Raw genomic sequence first — 18,177 nt, forward strand, 5'->3', positions numbered from 1 at the left:
ATTATCATTTCTAATATTGTCAATAAAACAGACTTTTTCCTGGAAACGTGATGCCAGGTGTCATCAAGATGTATTGAAATGGTAGGAGTCTGCCTGGGGAAAAGAAGTGTTTTAATCCTTTCCAAAATAAAGGATGAAATTAAGAGAATATTAAAATATCTTATTTTTATGTTAGTTTTGATTTTTTCTATAATTTATATCTGTTTTTTTCAGACAAATTGCTATTTTCTGAATTTGTTAGACCCGGTGTTGATTTTTTTGATAAGAACATAAGAATGGCCATATTGGGTCAGACCAAAGGTCCATCCAGCCCAGTATCCTGTCTGCTGACAGTGGCCATTGCTAGGTGCCCCAGAGGGAGTGAACCTAACAGGTAATGATCAAGTGATCTCTCTCCTGCCATCCAGCTCCACCCTCTGACAAACAGAGGCTAGGGACACCATTCCTTACCCATCCTGGCTAATAGCCATTAATGGACTTAACCTCCATGAATTTATCTAGTTCTCTTTTAAACCCTGTTATAGTCCTAGGCTTCACAAGCTCCTCAGGCAAGGAGTTCCACAGGTTGACTGTGCGCTGTGTGAAGAAGAACGTCCTTTTATTTGTTTTAAACCTGCTGCCCATTAATTTAATTTGGTGGCCCCTAGTTCTTATATTATGGGAACAAGTAAATAACTTTTCCTTATTCACTTTCTCCACACCACTCATGATTGTATATACCTCTATCATATCTCCCCTTAGTCTCCTCTTTTCCAAGCTGAAAAGTCCTAGCCTCTTTAATCTCTCCGCAAATGGGATCTGTTCCAAACCATTTTAGTTGCCCTTCTCTGAACTTTTTTCTAATGCCAGTATATCTTCTTTTGATATGAGGAGACCACATCTGTACACAGTATTCAAGATGTGGGCGTACCATGAATTTATGTCAGGGCAATAAAATATTCTCGGTCTTATTCTCTATCCCTTTTTTTAATGATTCGTAACATCCTGTTTGCTTTTTTGACTGCCGCTGCACACTGTGTGGACGTCTTCAAAGTACTGTCCATGCTGACTCCAAGATCTCTTTTCTGATTAGTTGTAGCTAAATTAGCCTCCATCATATTGTATGTATAGTTGAGGTTATTTTTTCCAGTGTGCATTACTTGACATTTATCCACATTAAATGTCATTTGTCATTTTGTTGCCCAGTCACTTAGTTTTGTGAAATCTTTTTGAAGTTTTTCACAGGCTGCTTTGGTCTTAACTATCTTGAGCAGTTTAGTATCCATCTGCAAACTTTGCCACCTCAATGTTTACCCCTTTCTCCAGATCATTTATGAATAAATTGAACAGGATTGATTCTAGGACTGACCCTTGGGGAACACCAGTAGTTACCCCTCTCCATTCTGAAAATTTACCATTTATTCCTACCCTTTGTTCCCTGTCTTTTAACCAGTTCTCAATCCATGAAAGGACCTTCCCTCTTATCCCATGACAACTTAATTTATGTAAGAGCCTTTGGTGAGGGACCTTGTCAAAGGCTTTCTAGAAATCTAAGTACACTATGTCCACTGGATCCCCCTTGTCCACATGTTTGTTGACCCCTTCAAAGAACTCTAATAGATTACTAAGACGTGATTTCCCTTTACAGAAACCATGTTGACTTTTGCCCAACAATTTATAATTTAAACCCATCTAATGGAATATTTAAATAGGTACAGCATTTCTTAACATCTATTGGTCGGGCTTCCACATTTGTCAACTGTGGGTTGATGTGCCCCACGTTCAGACACAACTATAAGCCTCTTTTAGTCTTTGTAGCAATGCAGTTGGCAGGATTTGTTGACAGACAATTTCAGCCTCTAGTCATTTCAGTCTTCCCTAATTTGTAAAACATTTATCACAACTTGGTAAAACAATCAAAATATGATGTTTATTTCTGTGAGTCTTCATAAATCCTGTTCTTAAGTTTAAGTTCTTTGAGTGATGATCCCTATATGCAGAGCTGTCTCTTGGGTAGGGCGAATTGGGGCAACCGCCCCGAGCCCTCCCCTTTGGGGGGGCCCCACGCTTCGATAAAATCATGACTGTCCTGTTATTTAGCCCTTTGTCCCGCATCCCGACCGATGTACGATTGGGACACCATTTGTCCCGATATTCAGATGAGGAGGTGGGTGGGGAGGTGGGGCAGGCAAGCGGGGTGAGGAGGCGAACAGGGAGGCAGGTGGGCCAAGGGTGAGGAGGCAGGTGGGCGGACGGATGGCGAGGAGACGAGCAGGGAGGCAGGTGAGGAGGCTGGGGTTGAGGGGGCAGGCGGACAGCAAAGAGGAGAGCAGTGGGCGGGCGGATAGGGAAGGGGGAGCGCTGGCTGGCGAGAAGACTAGCGGGGAGGAAAACGGCAGACGGGTGAGGAGGTGTGCGAGCCGGCGAGGAGACTAGCAGGGAGGTGAGCAGCGGGCAGGCTAGCGAGGAGGCGAGCAGCGAGTGGGCAGGCGGATGGCGAGGAGACTAGCCGGGAGGCTGATTTGTTCCATGCACCACACCCCCTTAGGGACAGACTGTATGTATTGTATTTGAGGTGCACATGCACTGCATGCACCTAAGACTGGAAGACCTTTGCTAGCAGTATCTACTGGTCCATGCCGGTAACCTTCTCCTTTGCACCAAACTGAGGGCTAGCGTGGAGTGACACTCTCTCCAGTTCCTTTCTACCACCCATGGTCTGAAACCACTTCTGCAATGTCCGCAGTGTTAGTTAGCATTCTTCAAAAAGCGTAGTTGTAAATAGCTAATGAAACCTGTTTTTACCTAGTTTACAGTTAGAGTAGTTTAGTAGTCTTGCGGGGGGGTCCCCCCATCTGGACATCCCCCCTGTATGGAGTGACTAGTATGCCCAGGATTCCAGGACTCAAAATCTGAGTGGCCTGCAACTGAGCTTTTCTGGTTAGCAATAAGCATGATACATGCCTCTGTTTTTCCAGGAAAGCTCATATCCTATCTGCCAGTCCTTTCCTAGTTAAACCCATTGAGTTGTTATGGACAAGCCAGGCATAGAAGATTCCTGATGGAATGTGTAGTGAGACTGAAGTCTGTTCCTGGCCTGTCAGATAACCCTCCACCCCCAGTGTGTTGGGCAGAGGTACCAAGAAGCATGCCTCCGAGCACAGTATTCTCCAGCTTTGGGGATAATCAGACCAGGGCTAAAGACTGTTCCAAAGAAAGTTTGCTCCTACCCCCTCATAACATGTTCACAAAAAACAGTGAGAAATCCTCTTCCAAGCCCTCGTCCAAAAAGAGCACCTCCTCTCTGACAAGCTCTAAGGGCTTGTCTATGTTGGCCCACTAAATCGGCACCGCTGCGATGGATGCAGTGGCATTGATTTAGCAGGTCCGCTGAAAATTTGATAAATTGATGGGAGAGCACTCTCCCATTGACTTCAGTACTCCACCCTCCGAGAAACAGAATGTAAGTTGTCGGGAGAGCGTCTCCTGCCGATATAGCGCAGTGTAGACACTGCATTAGGTTGATTTAAGCTAGGTTGCTCAGGGAGGTGATTATTTTCATGCTCCCTCAGTGATGTAACTTAGGTCGATTTTAAGTGGCAGTGTAGACGAGGCCTAAGTCAGGTGAGACTCTGTGTCCTGGTACCCAAGTGTCAGGAGCTTACAAGGAGCATAACACCAGTTTCTCAGAACTGAAGGGCAAAAGTCCCCCTCCATACTGGGACTAACTGAAGGGGCTCAGGGATCATCCTTGGTACTGGTGAGGAAAAGAAGGCAGTGAATGCCTCCTATACTGTTGATGCCAATGAGTAGAGTTGTCAGTACTGAAGACCATGGCCCACCTGAAGTTGGTACCATCAGTGTCACCAATGGATAGAAGCCTGGTCCATTTTCCAGTATCAGGAGCCAGGCACACTGCCCTGGAGAACACTGCTATCTACACGGACTCAGTCACCAGTACTATTGAGTCTGTGGTGGTGATATGCTGTTGGTTCGCTGTTCTCTGATACCAAAGGTCATAAATATAAAGGGAAAAGGTTAAGAAGTTCTGATACAGTACTGTAAAATCCTCTTACCTGTAAAGAGTTAAGAAGCTCAAATAACCTGGTTTGCACCTGACCCAAATGACCAATCAGGGGACAAGATACTTTCAAATCTGGGGGTGGGGAGGCTTTGTCTGTCTGTGTGATGCTTCTGCCAGGAACAGATCAAGAAAGCAAGCAATCCAACTCCTATAGAGTTAGTAAGTAATCTAGCTAGAAAATGTGTTAGATTTTCTTTTGTTTTGGCTTGTGAAATTCACTGTGCTGGAGGGAGTGTGTATCCCTGTTTTTGTGTCTTTTTGTAACTTAAGGTTTTGCCTAGAGGGATTCTCTGTTTTAAATCTGACTGCCTGTGAGATTATCTTCCATTCTAATCTTACAGAGTTGTTCTTTTATCTTTTCTTCGTGGTTCTAATGAAATTCTGTTTTTTAAGAATCCGATTGGGGTTTTTCATGTCCCTAAAAACCCAAGGTTGGTCTGTGTTCACCTTGTTTATTCTCAAGCCACCCCCGGAAAGGGAGTGTAGGGCTTGGGGGATATTGGAGGGAGATAGGGTTACAAGTGGCCCTCCCTAAATGTTTGTTTGAATCACTTGGTGGTGGCAGCATTTACCTAATCCAAAGTATAAGGGAGAATTTATGCCTTCGGGAGTTTTTAACCTAAGCTGGTAAAAATAAGCATAGGGGGTCTTTCATGCAGGTCCCCACATCTGCACCCTAGAGTTCAGAATGGGGAGGGAACCCTGACACCGTAACTGGAGGTTCTTAGAGATTTGTGGTCCCTATCTGTATTCCACTACCAGCTCTTCTTCCACTCTGCTGCAGAGCCTTATCCTAGGGCTATTCTGGGTAACTGGAGAGGTGGTTGGTCTACACAGTGTCTTTTTTTTTTTAGTTCCATCTTTTAGCAATTTAAGATCGAGTCATAAGCTATTTTTGAAACCTGAGAAATGGGCAGATATTTTCTCCTGTTTTTTACATTTTAGTTAATAAGTACTTGTAGGGTAAAGACACTGTTAGTGGTTAATTTCTCAACGAGGGAGACAATATGGCTTATGAGTCGAAGTGGTGCAGTTCTATATGTAATGTACTAGTATTATCACTTCACAGAAAACAAGTATGTAATAGAAAATTGTTCATCTCAGTCAAATACTGTCTTTCATAGATTTCAAGGCCAGAAGGGACCATTGTGATCTAGTCTGACCTCATGTATAACACAGGCAATAATAGTACTTCCCCAAAATAATTCCTAGAAAAACATGTTTAGCAAAACATCCAATCTTGAGTTAGAAATTGTCAGTGATGCAGAATCTACCACAACCGTTGGTAAGTTGTTCCAGTGATTAATTATTTTCAGTGTTAAAAAATTTACATCTTACTTCATCTGAAATTGTCTAGCTTAAACTTCCAGCCATTCGATTATATTATATCTTTCTCTGCTAGATTGAAGAACTGATTATCAAATATTAAGCTACGTAGATAGACTCAAGGAGCTCAATCACTGTAAGCCCTGGTCTACCCTAGGACTTTAGGTCGAATTTAGCAGCGTTAAATTGATGTAAACATGCACCCATCCACACGATGAAGCCCTTTATTTCGACTTAAAGGGCTCTTAAAATCGATTTCCTTACTCCACCCCTGACAAGTGGATTAGCGCTTAAATCGGCCTTGCCGGGTCGAATTTGGGGTACTGTGGACACAATTTAGACGGTATTGGCCTACAATACCGGGGGCGATCCCAGAGTGCTCCATTGTGACCGCTCTGGACAGCACTCTCAACTCAGATGCACTGGCCAGGTAGACAGGAAAAGAACCGCGAACTTTTGAATCTCATTTCCTGTTTGGCCAGCGTGGCAAGCTGCAGGTGACCATGCAGAGCTCATCAGCAGAGGTGACCATGATGGAGTCCCAGAATCGCAAAAGAGCTCCAGCATGGACTGAACAGGAGGTACGGGATCTGATTGCTGTATGGGGAGAGGAATCCGTGCTATCAGAACTCCGTTCCAGTTTTCGAAATGCCAAAACCTTTGTCAAAATCTCCCAGGGCATGAAGGACAGAGGCCATAACAGGGACCCGAAGCAGTGCTGCGTGAAACTTAAGGAGCTGAGGCAAGCCTACCAGAAAACCAGAGAGGCGAACGGCCGCTCCGGGTCAGAGCCCCAAACATGCCGTTTCTATGATGAGCTGCATGCCATTTTAGGGGGTTCAGCCACCACTACCCCAGCCGTGTTGTTTGACTCCTTCAATGGAGATGGAGGCAATACGGAAGCAGGTTTTGGGGATGAAGATGATGATGAGGTTGTAGATAACTCACAGCAAGCAAGCGGAGAAACTGGTTTTCCCAACAGCCAGGAACTGTTTCTCATCCTGGACCTGGAGCCAGTACCCCCTGAACCCACCCAAGGCTGCCTCCTGGACCCGGCAGGTGGAGAAGGGACCTCCGGTGAGTGTACCTTTTAAAATACTATACCTGGTTTAAAAGCAAGCATGTGAAAGGATTAATTTGCCCTGGCAATCGCGGCTCTCCTGGATGTACTCCCAAACCCTTTGCAAAAGGTTTCTGGGGAGGGCAGCCTTATTGCATCCTCCATGGTAGGACACTTTACCACTTCAGGCCAGTAACACGTACTCGGGAATCATTGTAGAACAAAGCATTGCAGTGTATGTTTGCTGGCGTTCAAACAACAACCGTTCTTTATCTCTCTGTGTTATCCTCAGGAGAGTGAGATATCATTCATGATCACCTGGTTGAAATAGGGTGTTTTCTTCAGGGGATACTCAGAGGTGCCCGTTCCTGCTGGGCTGTTTGCCTGTGGCTGAACAGAAAAGTTCCCCGCTGTTAGCCAGGGGGAGGGGGAAGGTTTGAGGGGGTAGCCACGTGGTGGGGGAAGGCAAAATGTGACCTTGTAACGAAAGCACATGTGCTATGTATGTAATGTTAACAGCAGGGTTTACCCTGAAAGAGTGTAGCCACTGTTTTATAAAATGTGTCTTTTTAAATACCGCTGTCCCTTTTTTTTCTCCACCAGCTGCATGTGTTTCAATGATCACAGGATCTTCTCCTTCCCAGAGGCTAGTGAAGATTAGAAAGAAGAAAAAAAATGCACTCGTGATGAATTGTTCTCTGAGCTCATGCTGTCCTCCCACACTGACAGAGCACAGACGAATGCGTGGAGGCAAATAATGTCAGAGTGCAGGAAAGCACAAAATGACCGGGAGGAGAGGTGGTGGGCTGAAGGGAGTAAGTGGCGGGCTGAAGAGAGGGCTGAAGCTCAAATGTGGCGGCAGCGTGATGAGAGGAGGCAGGATTCAATGCTGAGGCTGCTGCAGGATCAAACCAGTATGCTCCAGTGTATGGTTGAGCTGCAGCAAGGGCAGCTGGAGCACAGACTGCCACTACAGCCCCTCTGTAACCAACTGCCCTCCTCCCCAAGTTCCATAGCCTCCACACCCAGACACCCAAGAACGCGATGAGGGGGCCTCCGGCCAACCAGCCACTCCACCACAGAGGATTGCCCAAAAAAAGAAGGCTGTCATTCAATAAATTTTAAAGTTGTAAACTTTTAAAGTGCTGTGTGGCATTTTCCTTCCCTCCTCCACCACCTCTCCTGGGCTACCTTGGTAGTCATCCCCCTATTTGTGTGATGAATGAATAAAGAATGCATGAATGTGAAGCAACAATGACTTTATTGCCTCTGCAAGCGGTGATTGAAGGGAGGAGGGGAAGGTGGTTAGCTTACAGGGAAGTAGAGTGAACGAAGGGGTGGGGGGTTTCATCAAGGAGAAACAAACAGAACTTTCACACCATAGCCTGGCCAGTCATGAAACTGGTTTTCAAAGCTTCTCTGATGCGTACCACGCCCTCCTGTGCTCTTCTAACCGCCCTGGTGTCTGGCTGCGTGTAACCAGCAGCGAGGCGATTTGCCTTAACTTCCTACCCCGTCATAAACGTCTCTCCCTTACTCTCACAGATATTGTGGAGCGCACAGCAAGCAGTGATAACAGTGGGAATATTGGTTTCGCTGAGGTCTAAGCGAGTTAGTAAACTGCGCCAGCGCGCCTTTAAACGTCCCAATGCACATTCTACCACCATTCTGCACTTGCTCAGCCTGTAGTTGAACAGCTCCTGACTACTGTCCAGGCTGCCTATGTACGGCTTCATGAGCCATAGCATTAAGGGGTAGGCTGGGTCCCCAAGGATAACTATAGGCATTTCAACATCCCCAACAGTTATTTTCTGGCCTGGGAATAAAGTCCCTTCCTGCAGCTTTTGAAACAGACCAGAGTTCCTGAAGATGTGAGCATCATGTACCTTTCCCGGCCATCCCACGTTGATGTTGGTGAAACGTCCCTTGTGATCCACCAGAGCTTGCAGTACTATTGAAAAGTACCCCTTGCGGTTTATGTACTTGCCGGCTTGGTGCTCCGGTGCCAAGATAGGGATATGGGTTCCGTCTATGGCCCCACCACAGTTAGGGAATCCCATTGCAGCAAAGCCATCCACTATGACCTGCACATTTCCCAGGGTCACTACCCTTGATATCAGCAGATCTTTGATTGCGTGGGCTACTTGCATCACAGCAGCCCCAGCAGTAGATTTGCCCACTCCAAATTGATTCCCAACTGACCGGTAGCTGTCTGGCGTTGCAAACTTCCACAGAGCTATTGCCACTCGCTTCTCAACTGTGAGGGCTGCTCTCATCTTGGTATTCATGCGCTTCAGGGCAGGGGAAAGCAAGTCACAAAGTTCCATGAAAGTGCCCTTACGCATGCCACTGGGAATCGTCCCAGACCTGCAACACTATGCGGTCCCACCAGTCTGTGCTTGTTTCCCGAGCCCAGAATCGGCGTTCCACAGCATGAACCTGCCCCATTAGCACCATGATGCATGCATTGGCAGGGCCCATGCTTTCAGAGAAATCTGTGTCCATGTCCTGATCACTCACGTGACTGCGCTGAAATCGCCTCCTCGCCCGGTATCGCTTTGCCAGGTTCTGGTGCTGCATATACTGCTGGATAATGCGTGTGGTGTTTAATGTGCTCCTAGTTGCCAAAGTGAGCTGAGCTGCCTCCATGCTTGCCTTGGTATGGCGTCCGCACAGAAAAAAGGCGCGGAACGATTGTCTGCCGTTGCTCTGACGGAGGGAGGGGCGACTGACGACATGGCTTACAGGGTTGGCTTACAGGGAATTAAAATCAACAAAGGGGGTGGCTTTACATCAATGAGTATTTCAGGCAGGAGTTCACGGAGGGTTCCAATAAGAAATGGTGCACCTAAGTAATTGTTCTTATTGGAACAAGCAGGTTGGTCTGGCCTCTGATTGATACCTCGCTGCACCTTCTCTGTGAGTGACTGCAGTGTGACCTAGAGGAATGAGTCCCCTAGACGGGGGGGGAGCAAATGAGTACAAAACAAATCTGGTCTATTTCTTGTTTTGATCCACTCCATCTATCTTTTACATCTTTGGCTGACAGCAGACGGTGGGGACTGCAAGCCATCCACATCTCATGGCTGCTCGGCAGAAGATGGTGCAGTAGGACTGCTAGCAATCCGTATCGCCTGCCTGCTAACCATAAGATGGTTCAATAGGACTGACTGCAGGACTAAAGAGAATGACCTGGTCAAGTCGGTCCAAATTTAGTCCCTGCGCCCATGTCTGCCCAGGTGCTCCTGGCCGACGTGGCCAGGAGCACCTCGGACAAGACGATGATGGCTACCAGTCGTACTGTACTGTCTGCTGCCACAAGGCAACGGGTTGATGCTGCTGTGTAGCAATGCAGTACCACGTCTGCCAGCACCCAGGAGACATACGGTGACGGTTACCTGAGCGGGCTCCATGCTTGCCGTGGTATGGCGTCTGCACAGGTAACCCAGGAAAAAAGGCGCGAAATGATTGTCTGCCCTTGCTTTCACGGAGGGAGGGAGGGAGGGAACGGGGGCCTGACGGTATGTACCCAGAACCACCCGCGACAATGTTTTAGCCCCATCAGGCGTTGGGATCTCAACCCAGAATTCCAATGGGCAGCAGAGACTGCGGGAACTGTGGGATAGCTACCCACAGTGCAACACTCTGGAAGTCGACTCTAGCCTCGGTACTGTGGAAGCACTCCACCGAGTTAATGCACTTTATGCACTTAGAGCATTTTCTGTGGGGGGACACACACTCGAATATATAAAACTGATTTCTAAAAAACGACTTCTATAAATTCGACCTAATTTCGTAGTGTAGACATACCCTAAGGCAGGGTTTTCTGCTCCTTTAGTCATTCTTGTGGCTCTTCTCTAAACTTTCCCCTACTTACCAACATCCTTCTTGAACTGTGGACGTAAGAACTAGATGCAGTATTCCAGTAGCGGTCAACATCGGTGCCAAATACAGTAGTAAAGTAATCTCTGTACTCCCTACTCAAGATTCCCTTATTTATGCATCCAAGGATTGCATTAGCCCTTTTGACCAGAACATTGCATTGGGAGCTCATGTTCTGCTGGTTATCCACAATGACCCTCAAATCTTTTTCAGGGTCACTGCTTTTCAGGATAGAGTCCCCCATTCTGTAAGTATGACCTACTTTCTTTGTTCCTGAATGTATAAATTTACATTTTGCCACATTAAAACGCGTATTATTTGCATGCACCCCGTTTACCCCATGATCCAGATAGCGCTTTTTTTGGTGATCTGTTGTCTTAATTATTAACCATTTGTCCAGTTTTTGAGTCATCTGCAAATCTTATCATTATGATATTGTTTTCTTTCAGGTCATTAATAAAACAGTTAGTGTATGGCCAAGAACTGATCCCTGTGGTACCCCACTAGAAACACATCCATTTGATGTTCCAAGACTTTCTGAAAATCACTACTGATAGTCCAGGAAGCTTCTCAGCCAGTTATTTTAAAACTCTTGGATGCAAGTTTTCTTGCCAGCTGATTTTAAAACTGTCTTTCTGTAGTAGCTCCTGTTTAACATCCTCCAGAGATACTCGTAGACTGGAAAGAGCATTACCATATGATATGACTACATCATCTGCTTTTCCCACAATTACAGAAGAGAAATATTTATTCAACACTTCTGCCTTTCCTGCAATATTATTAAGTCTACAATTTTGAACTAGTAAGGGACCAATACTATTGTTAGGAGTCTTTTTGGTCCTAATATACTTAAAAAAGACTCCTTAACTTTGCTTGCTATTGATTTATTGTGTCTCTTTGCTTCCCTTATCAGGTTTCTACAATTCCTAGCTTCTGATATATATTCATTACTATCACTTTCCCCTTTTCTTCCATTTATATATAATATATATATATATATAATATAATTTTAAATGTAGCTGCCTTCACTTCACCTCTAAAATAATTTTGGGTTTTTTGTTTTTAACCAATACAACCTTCTTCCTTGATTGTGGCTTTTTGGATGTCTAGTAAAGTGCTCTTAAACAGTTCCCAATTATCATTCACATTTTTCTGAATAAATTCTTCCTCCCAGCTGATTTGGCTCAAAATTGTTTTCGGCTTTATGAAAATGGTGCTTTAAAAGGGACAAATGTGTGGTACTGTTAATTGTTTGTTCTGTAATCAGTTCCTCTTTATCTGTCAAAATGAGGTCTAATGTAGAATTCCCCCATGTTGGTAGCAACACTTTCAGAATTAGGAAATTGCCTTCTGTATTATTTAGAAATTCTAAGGATGTTTTAGTACTGGCAACATAAGATCTCCAGTGTATGTCACTCAAATTAAATTAAGTTCTCCATGATTCCGCAGCTTTTTTCCCTATACATTATAGATAGGTGTGTAAAGAGCCAATCATCCTGTTCTCTAGTGTAATTTGGTGGTCTGTTGCAGATGCAAATGCCATTTAGTACCCCATCTTGTGCTTTGTCTGTTAGGACATTGATCCATAAGCATTCAAGATCATTTTCTTCCAAGTTATGATATTTTTGACACAGTGCCAGTGCCACTCCCTCTCCCCTTTGCCCATTTGATCCTTCATAAATAGGTTAGGCCCATTGATTATAATGTTCGTCATGCAAATCATCCCACCAGGTTTCAGTAATACCAACTAGAAAATGAATTTATGCTCAAAATGAGCAATTCCAGTTCTTGTTTGTTACCCAGACTCCTAGCCTTGACGTGTAGACAGTTCAAAAATTTTTTCTCCATGTCCTTTGGTTTCTTGATTCATTTTGTTCTCAACATCTCTTTTTTGTGCTAAAAGAGTGCTCATTTCTTCCCTCTTTATTTTACCCTCCTCTTTTTAAAAAAGTTTTATGTCCTCCTAACTACTGTAGCCAGCCTATCCCCGAGGAGATTGGTTCCCTTTATGCTGAAGTGGAGCCCATTCTGTAAGGGATCCATCCAAACTATACAGCCCTGTCTCCCCACAGAAGGTGAACCAATGTTACACCAAAACCCTCCACCCTGTCCCACTTACCTAGCCAGTGGTTCACTTTCAGAATCATTTGTCTTCTGTATTCCTTCACTTGAGGGACAGGAAGGATCTCAGTGAAGATTGTTGGACATTCTTCTTCAGCATGTTTCCAAGTTCCCTGGGGTCATTCATTATCTGAGAGATCTCATTAGGGCCAATATGAACATCCATTGACTTCAGAACCCCATCCAGTCTTAGTGATGTCTCGTGTCTTGGCTCTAGGAAGGCAGCACACTGTCCTGTCTGCCCTTTGCAGAATGTTCTGTAGATTCTTCTGAGTATTGAATCCACAATAAGGATCATATGTCTTCTGTGGATGATTGGAGAGCACTTTGTCGACAAGCTTGATTTTCTTACAGGTCAGGCCAAGCTGCAATACACAGGTGTGTCTTGTACACCTCTCCATTCCCTTGGACCAGCTGGATCTTGTGAGGTATCTTCCACAGTTTCCATGTTTCTAGCATCAAAAGGAAACTTCTAGCTGTGTGGAATTCCTCCTTGTCCTCTTCACTCTGGTGGCCACAGCCCATCCATCATTGTCTATCTCCAGCTGTGTAGAATGTTGCCGTGACCTCTTGCCTCTGATGGTTATAAACTTCCAGGCCTCTTTCTCTGATTTCCTTTCTCCCCAGCTCCTTGGTGGCCAGCTTTTTTTCTTTCTTGAACTTTGAGTATTTCCTAAAGCTCTCTACTTCAATTATTGTTAAGACATAGCTATATATTTCATGATGTGAATGGGGGGAAATTAATCAAACATTTTAGACATTGTGAATAATGTGGAGGGGAGGGGGAATCTTAAACACCATTAAATATCCTTTATGTAGGTGGCATGGTTAATGGTGACGGTTCAAAATTTAATGGTACTTCAATATTTCTGTACATACTGCCTGTAAATATATCCTAATCTTGTCCTATAACCACCTTAAAGCTGAAATGACTTTGCTGAGCAACCTCATAATAAAACACTTAATAGACTGCATTAATTCTCTGCCTTAGTTTTGGGTGAGCTGGAACAATATTTTAATGTGTAAAGGTGTAAGGATTGTTCATGTTCTCAAAGCAAGCTATAGCTAGTCTATCTAATTTTAGACCTGCGTTGATGCTGTCTCTTAAAGTCAATAATAAAATTGGTTCTGCTTTGAAAAGTGGCTATGTAAAAATGGACTCTTATTCAATGGACTTGTTTTCCGTATACATGCAAAATCCTATGTGTTTGCTTTAGTAATTCTTTACTCCTGTTAGCTCTGCAGAGCCAGCACTGGTCTGAGCAAGTGAGCTGGGTTGTCTTCTGTCTTATGTATCATTAACAGAAGCATTTACTGAGTTCCAAACAGTTAAACCTATGTGAACCATCAGAGACAAAGGTGTAACACAGTTGTCACTGAAAGCATGAGAGAACATTTTAATATGATTCATAAGAAGAAAAGTACCTAGCTTGACTTTCAGACCCTAGATAAAATTTGTAAGGTTGACAGTTAAAAAAGCCAGTTGAATTGCAAACTTGACATAGAATCTGTGATAAAGAAATCATTAAGGCAGTAAACACTGACCCCCATAATGCCGACTTTAGAGTCACTTTGCAGGATAGCACTATAATTTAAGTTAGGTGAAGGTTAAGGGGAACTTGATTCATCACTCTTAGAAATGGGAAATAGAGTCCCAAGCTGTTTCTAAAATAGCTGGTGTAGTTGCTTCATAACAGCTCGTTTAGTAAATCTTTGTCACTAGGCTAGCTCTTTAGGCTGAGTTTGATTAACTTTTTCCCCATGTATCCCTGAGTTGGTTTTTTAATAGTGATATTTGAGTCATGTCAATGGCAGGTGGCAGACTGACTTGATCATTATAGCATATAGTGAAAATGAGGACATTCATTAATAATATACTCCACAATTCAGGTTTCTTGTGATCTGTTGTCTTGCAAGCAAGCACAGCATGTGGATTTAAAAGGAGGGTTGGGGGCAAGCAGTTGAATAAAAGGAAAGTATATTTGCAGTATATGCTTTTTTGGAAAATGTTGTATAGAGGTTCAGAAACAAAGCCCTTGGAGAAGAACACATCATTTGACAGTTGAATTAACTTTATCTATGTGAATTGGTGTTTTTTTATTTTTGTTTTTTTTTTAATATGTACCCTCTTCCTTTAGACCTCAGGATATGGTTGGGCCAGAACTGATATTACCTGCAAGCATCGAATTCAAGGAAAGTTGTGAGTATTTAATGAAGCTTTAACTACCATTTAAAATAAAATATTAAATATAACAGTAAGGTAAAAAAGTGAACTTTTTTCTGTTAAAGTCAATCACTTTGAAAATTCAAAAGGAAGCTTATAAGTAAAGTTTGGAAATCACTTAAAAAGAGGTATTTATTTTACCAATATGGTTGGCTTCGTGGGGAGGGGAGAAAAATTATTCAAGTTCTAGATGGGTCCCTGTGTAGTTTATTGCAACCACATTGGAATTCCCTGTCTCTAAAATAAATTAAATTAGAGCCAGAGTTAATAGAAAAGAGATATCAGATTGAAACCATCCCCCTCTTATAAAAAATTCCACATATACTAGTTTGTAAGTTAATAATAAACTAGATCTTGGTCAAAAGGCCAGTTGAGTTAATATTCCATAAAGGGTATCAAATAAAATGTTAGCTTAGATGACTATAGGTTTTTTACTGTCAAAAATATTGTAGACTCTTGGCTGTGCCACATTATTGTGGATTTTTAAAAACTTCCACCAGTTGTATAAGAAAATTTCAGGTCAGGTGATTGTCTGAAACCTCACATTATTAGAACGCTGTAGATAGGACGTTTGATGAGCAAATAGAGAAATTGTTCTGACTGAAATGCACTGTAAGAGAGCTTTTGGAGTGGCACAGTGAAAAGGGAAATTTTATTTTATTAAAGAATAGTATTGTCCCTGGAGTAGTTGACTTGATGCAGTAGAATCTCAGAGTTGCGAACACTTTCGGAGTGGAGATTGTTTGTAACTCTGAAATGTCTAGTATCAGAGGGGTAGCCGTGTTAGTCTGTATCCACAAAAACAACGAGGAGTCCGGTGGCACCTTAAAGACTAACAGATTTATTTGGACATAAGCTTTTGTGGGTAAAAAAACCCCACGTTTTTGTTTGTGCATCTGAAGAAGTGGGGTTATTTACCCACAAAAGCTTATTCCCAAATAAATCTGTTAGTCTTTAAGGTGCCACTGGACTCCTCATTTTTCTGAAATGTCTGTAATTCTGAACAAAATGTTTTGGTGGTCCTTTCAAAAGTTTACTACTGAATATTGACTTAATGCAGGTTTGAAACTTTACAATGCAGAAGAAAAATGCTGCTTTTAACCATTTTAATTTAAATGAAACAAGCACGGACAGTTTCCTTATCTTGTCATATCTTTTTTTAAACTTTCCATTTTTTTTTAGTAGTTTACATTTAACAGAGTACTGTACTGTAATTTTTTTTTGGTCTCTGCCTGATTGCATGCTTCCCGTTCCAAATGAGGTGTGTGGTTGACTAGTCAGTTCGTAACTCTGGTGCTCATAACTCTGAGGTTCTACTGTACATAAATGGGAAATAACGTAGAGCTATTTCCTCCTACATAAAGTTTCCTACCTAGCTTATATGTGGGTTCTTTATTGTCCTACTTCAGTAGTTGCAGTGCATAGTTTAGACAAATAAGAGCTCATGTTTCATTGAATTATGAAATTTTATTTTCTTTTTCCAATCCTTGGGTGACTTTTTTTTGTCTATTTCCACAGCTGAAGATGCCTTCTTATCTGCCATTATTAATTATACCAACAGCTCGACAGTTCATTTTAAATTATCACCTACTTATGTTTTGTACATGACGTGTCGGTATGTATTGTCAAACCAGTACAGACCTGACATCAGTCCTACTGAGCGTACTCACAAAGTCATTGCAATAGTCAACAAGATGGTGAGCATGATGGAAGGAGTTATACAGGTGAGTTTTGATCTGCAGAGACATGTCAAAGGAATTTAAAATATATACATTGCAGACTATAACTTAAATTTCTTCAGAAAAGTCTTTTTTTCCCCCCACTCTAGGGTTTCACTCAAAAGGTTGCTGAGTATGAGCCTGTAATGTATTTATTTCTCTAGTAAAGATTTTTTCTCTTGTGAGATAGTAAACTACATTCCCTCAGGATAAATTTGTGGCTTTGATGAAGACCTATATGATGAGAGTAAAGGTGATTTTTTTTCCACCTCCACATCGTTGCCCCATTCCCTATAGCAAAAAAACAACCAAACAAAAAACCAACCACACCCCAAACAGTTCTAAAATCAGTCTTTCCATTAAGTATTTTTGATCCTCAACCACTTCTAATCCACCACTGCATCCGATGAAGTGAGCTGTAGCTCACGAAAGCTCATGCTCAAATAAATTGGTTAGTCTCTAAGGTGTCACAAGTACTCCTTTTCGTTTTGCGAATACAGACTAACACGGGCTGTTACTCTGAAACCACTTCTAATGTGACTTGTAATTGCTTTTTTAGTAATGCTTTATAAATACAGGCATTTACATTGATCATGTTGTATAGAAAATTGATCATGTGTTGTACAGAAAATACTTAGCTTAAAAAAGGAATGTAATTATTGAACTTTGGTCCTGTTCCTCTTATGTACACACAAAGATATTACAGCATTTAGTATTTTTAATTTTTTTCTCAAATATATCGATTTGATACTAGCACGTCTTGCACAAAGAGAAATTTAAGATATCAGGATAAAAGTTTTAGTATATAATATGAAACCTGATCCTGCATTCCTTGCACATATAAAAATCCCATTGAAGCCTATGGCATTTTTGCTTTTACAAGGAATGCAGGATCAGATCCACAGTCCTGACTTTGAAATCTAAAAAGGAATATCTTGTACTGTCTCTTCACTGTTATTATATTTTTACTGTATTTAATTTTACTGTAATACCCTGAGAAAGTAGTTATAATATTGTGTGTTATACTAATAGCACTAACTCATCAGTTGCAGATTTTTCTCATCGGGAGAATTAAAATCCCTATTCTTTATAATACATAAAACACAAGACTACATAAGTGTTTTCTTAAAAATTATCAATAAATCAATTATTGTTATATACTTAAATTTGTGTATTATGATTTACATATTTCATTGGTGCCTAGAGGCTCAGGGCCCCATTGTGCTAGGCATTGTACAAACATATAACAAAGAGACATAATCCCTGCTCCAAAAGAGCTTGCAATCTTAAGTGTACAACTGTAAACAACAGATGCATAAAACAAATAGATGGAGCATAATGAAACTGTGCTGGTCAGCATGAAAAACTGGTCACAGCAAACCAACTGCTAAACTTTTCATAGGCATTACAGTGAAGAAGAGTTTTAAGAAGGGAGGAGAACAACGAGGTGGCTTTGCAGATATTTACAAAATGCTCCTCCCATGCATAAGGTGGCATTGGAGAAAGTGCAGTAGTGTTTGTAAGAATTTTTATAAAAGGGAAATCAGGACTTAATATTTGAAGAATGAGAACAGAGGCTGATGTCTCAAAACAATAAGGGATAATAAATGGGGCATTCATAGACCCTGAGAAGCCCTAAAAGTGAAGACAATTAGTTTGAGTTTGATGTGATGATGTAGGGGTAGCAAGTTGAGGGATTCAAAGAGTGATGATGATTGAAGTGGTGAGCTAGGAAAATGATCTTTTCAGAAGAGTTTTGAATGGGTGTAGGTGGACAAAGGTG

The 18,177-nt window shown here is 42.3% G+C and overlaps 2 protein-coding genes across 19 annotated transcripts in view; both read left to right on the forward strand.

Annotated features, from left to right (window-relative positions):
• The window catches only part of AFDN (afadin, adherens junction formation factor), a 213,266-nt gene that overhangs the window by 116,788 nt on the left and 78,301 nt on the right, over positions 1-18,177 (forward strand). For all 18 annotated transcript variants that reach the window (XM_073337925.1, XM_073337926.1, XM_073337928.1 and 15 more), the window contains 2 exons: positions 14,591-14,652; positions 16,195-16,400. In XM_073337925.1, the coding sequence (XP_073194026.1) occupies positions 14,591-14,652; positions 16,195-16,400 (268 nt within the window). The remainder of the gene's footprint in view (positions 1-14,590; positions 14,653-16,194; positions 16,401-18,177) is intronic.
• Positions 15-7,591, forward strand: LOC140909200 (uncharacterized). The gene is made up of 2 exons (XM_073337947.1): positions 15-6,466; positions 7,053-7,591. The coding sequence occupies exons 1-2, from the start codon at positions 5,893-5,895 to the stop codon at positions 7,205-7,207; spliced, it is 729 nt and encodes a 242-aa protein (XP_073194048.1). The 5' UTR covers positions 15-5,892; the 3' UTR covers positions 7,208-7,591.

This window comes from Lepidochelys kempii, chromosome 3 (genome assembly GCF_965140265.1).
Source record: "Lepidochelys kempii isolate rLepKem1 chromosome 3, rLepKem1.hap2, whole genome shotgun sequence".
Classification (NCBI taxonomy): Eukaryota; Metazoa; Chordata; order Testudines; family Cheloniidae; genus Lepidochelys; species Lepidochelys kempii.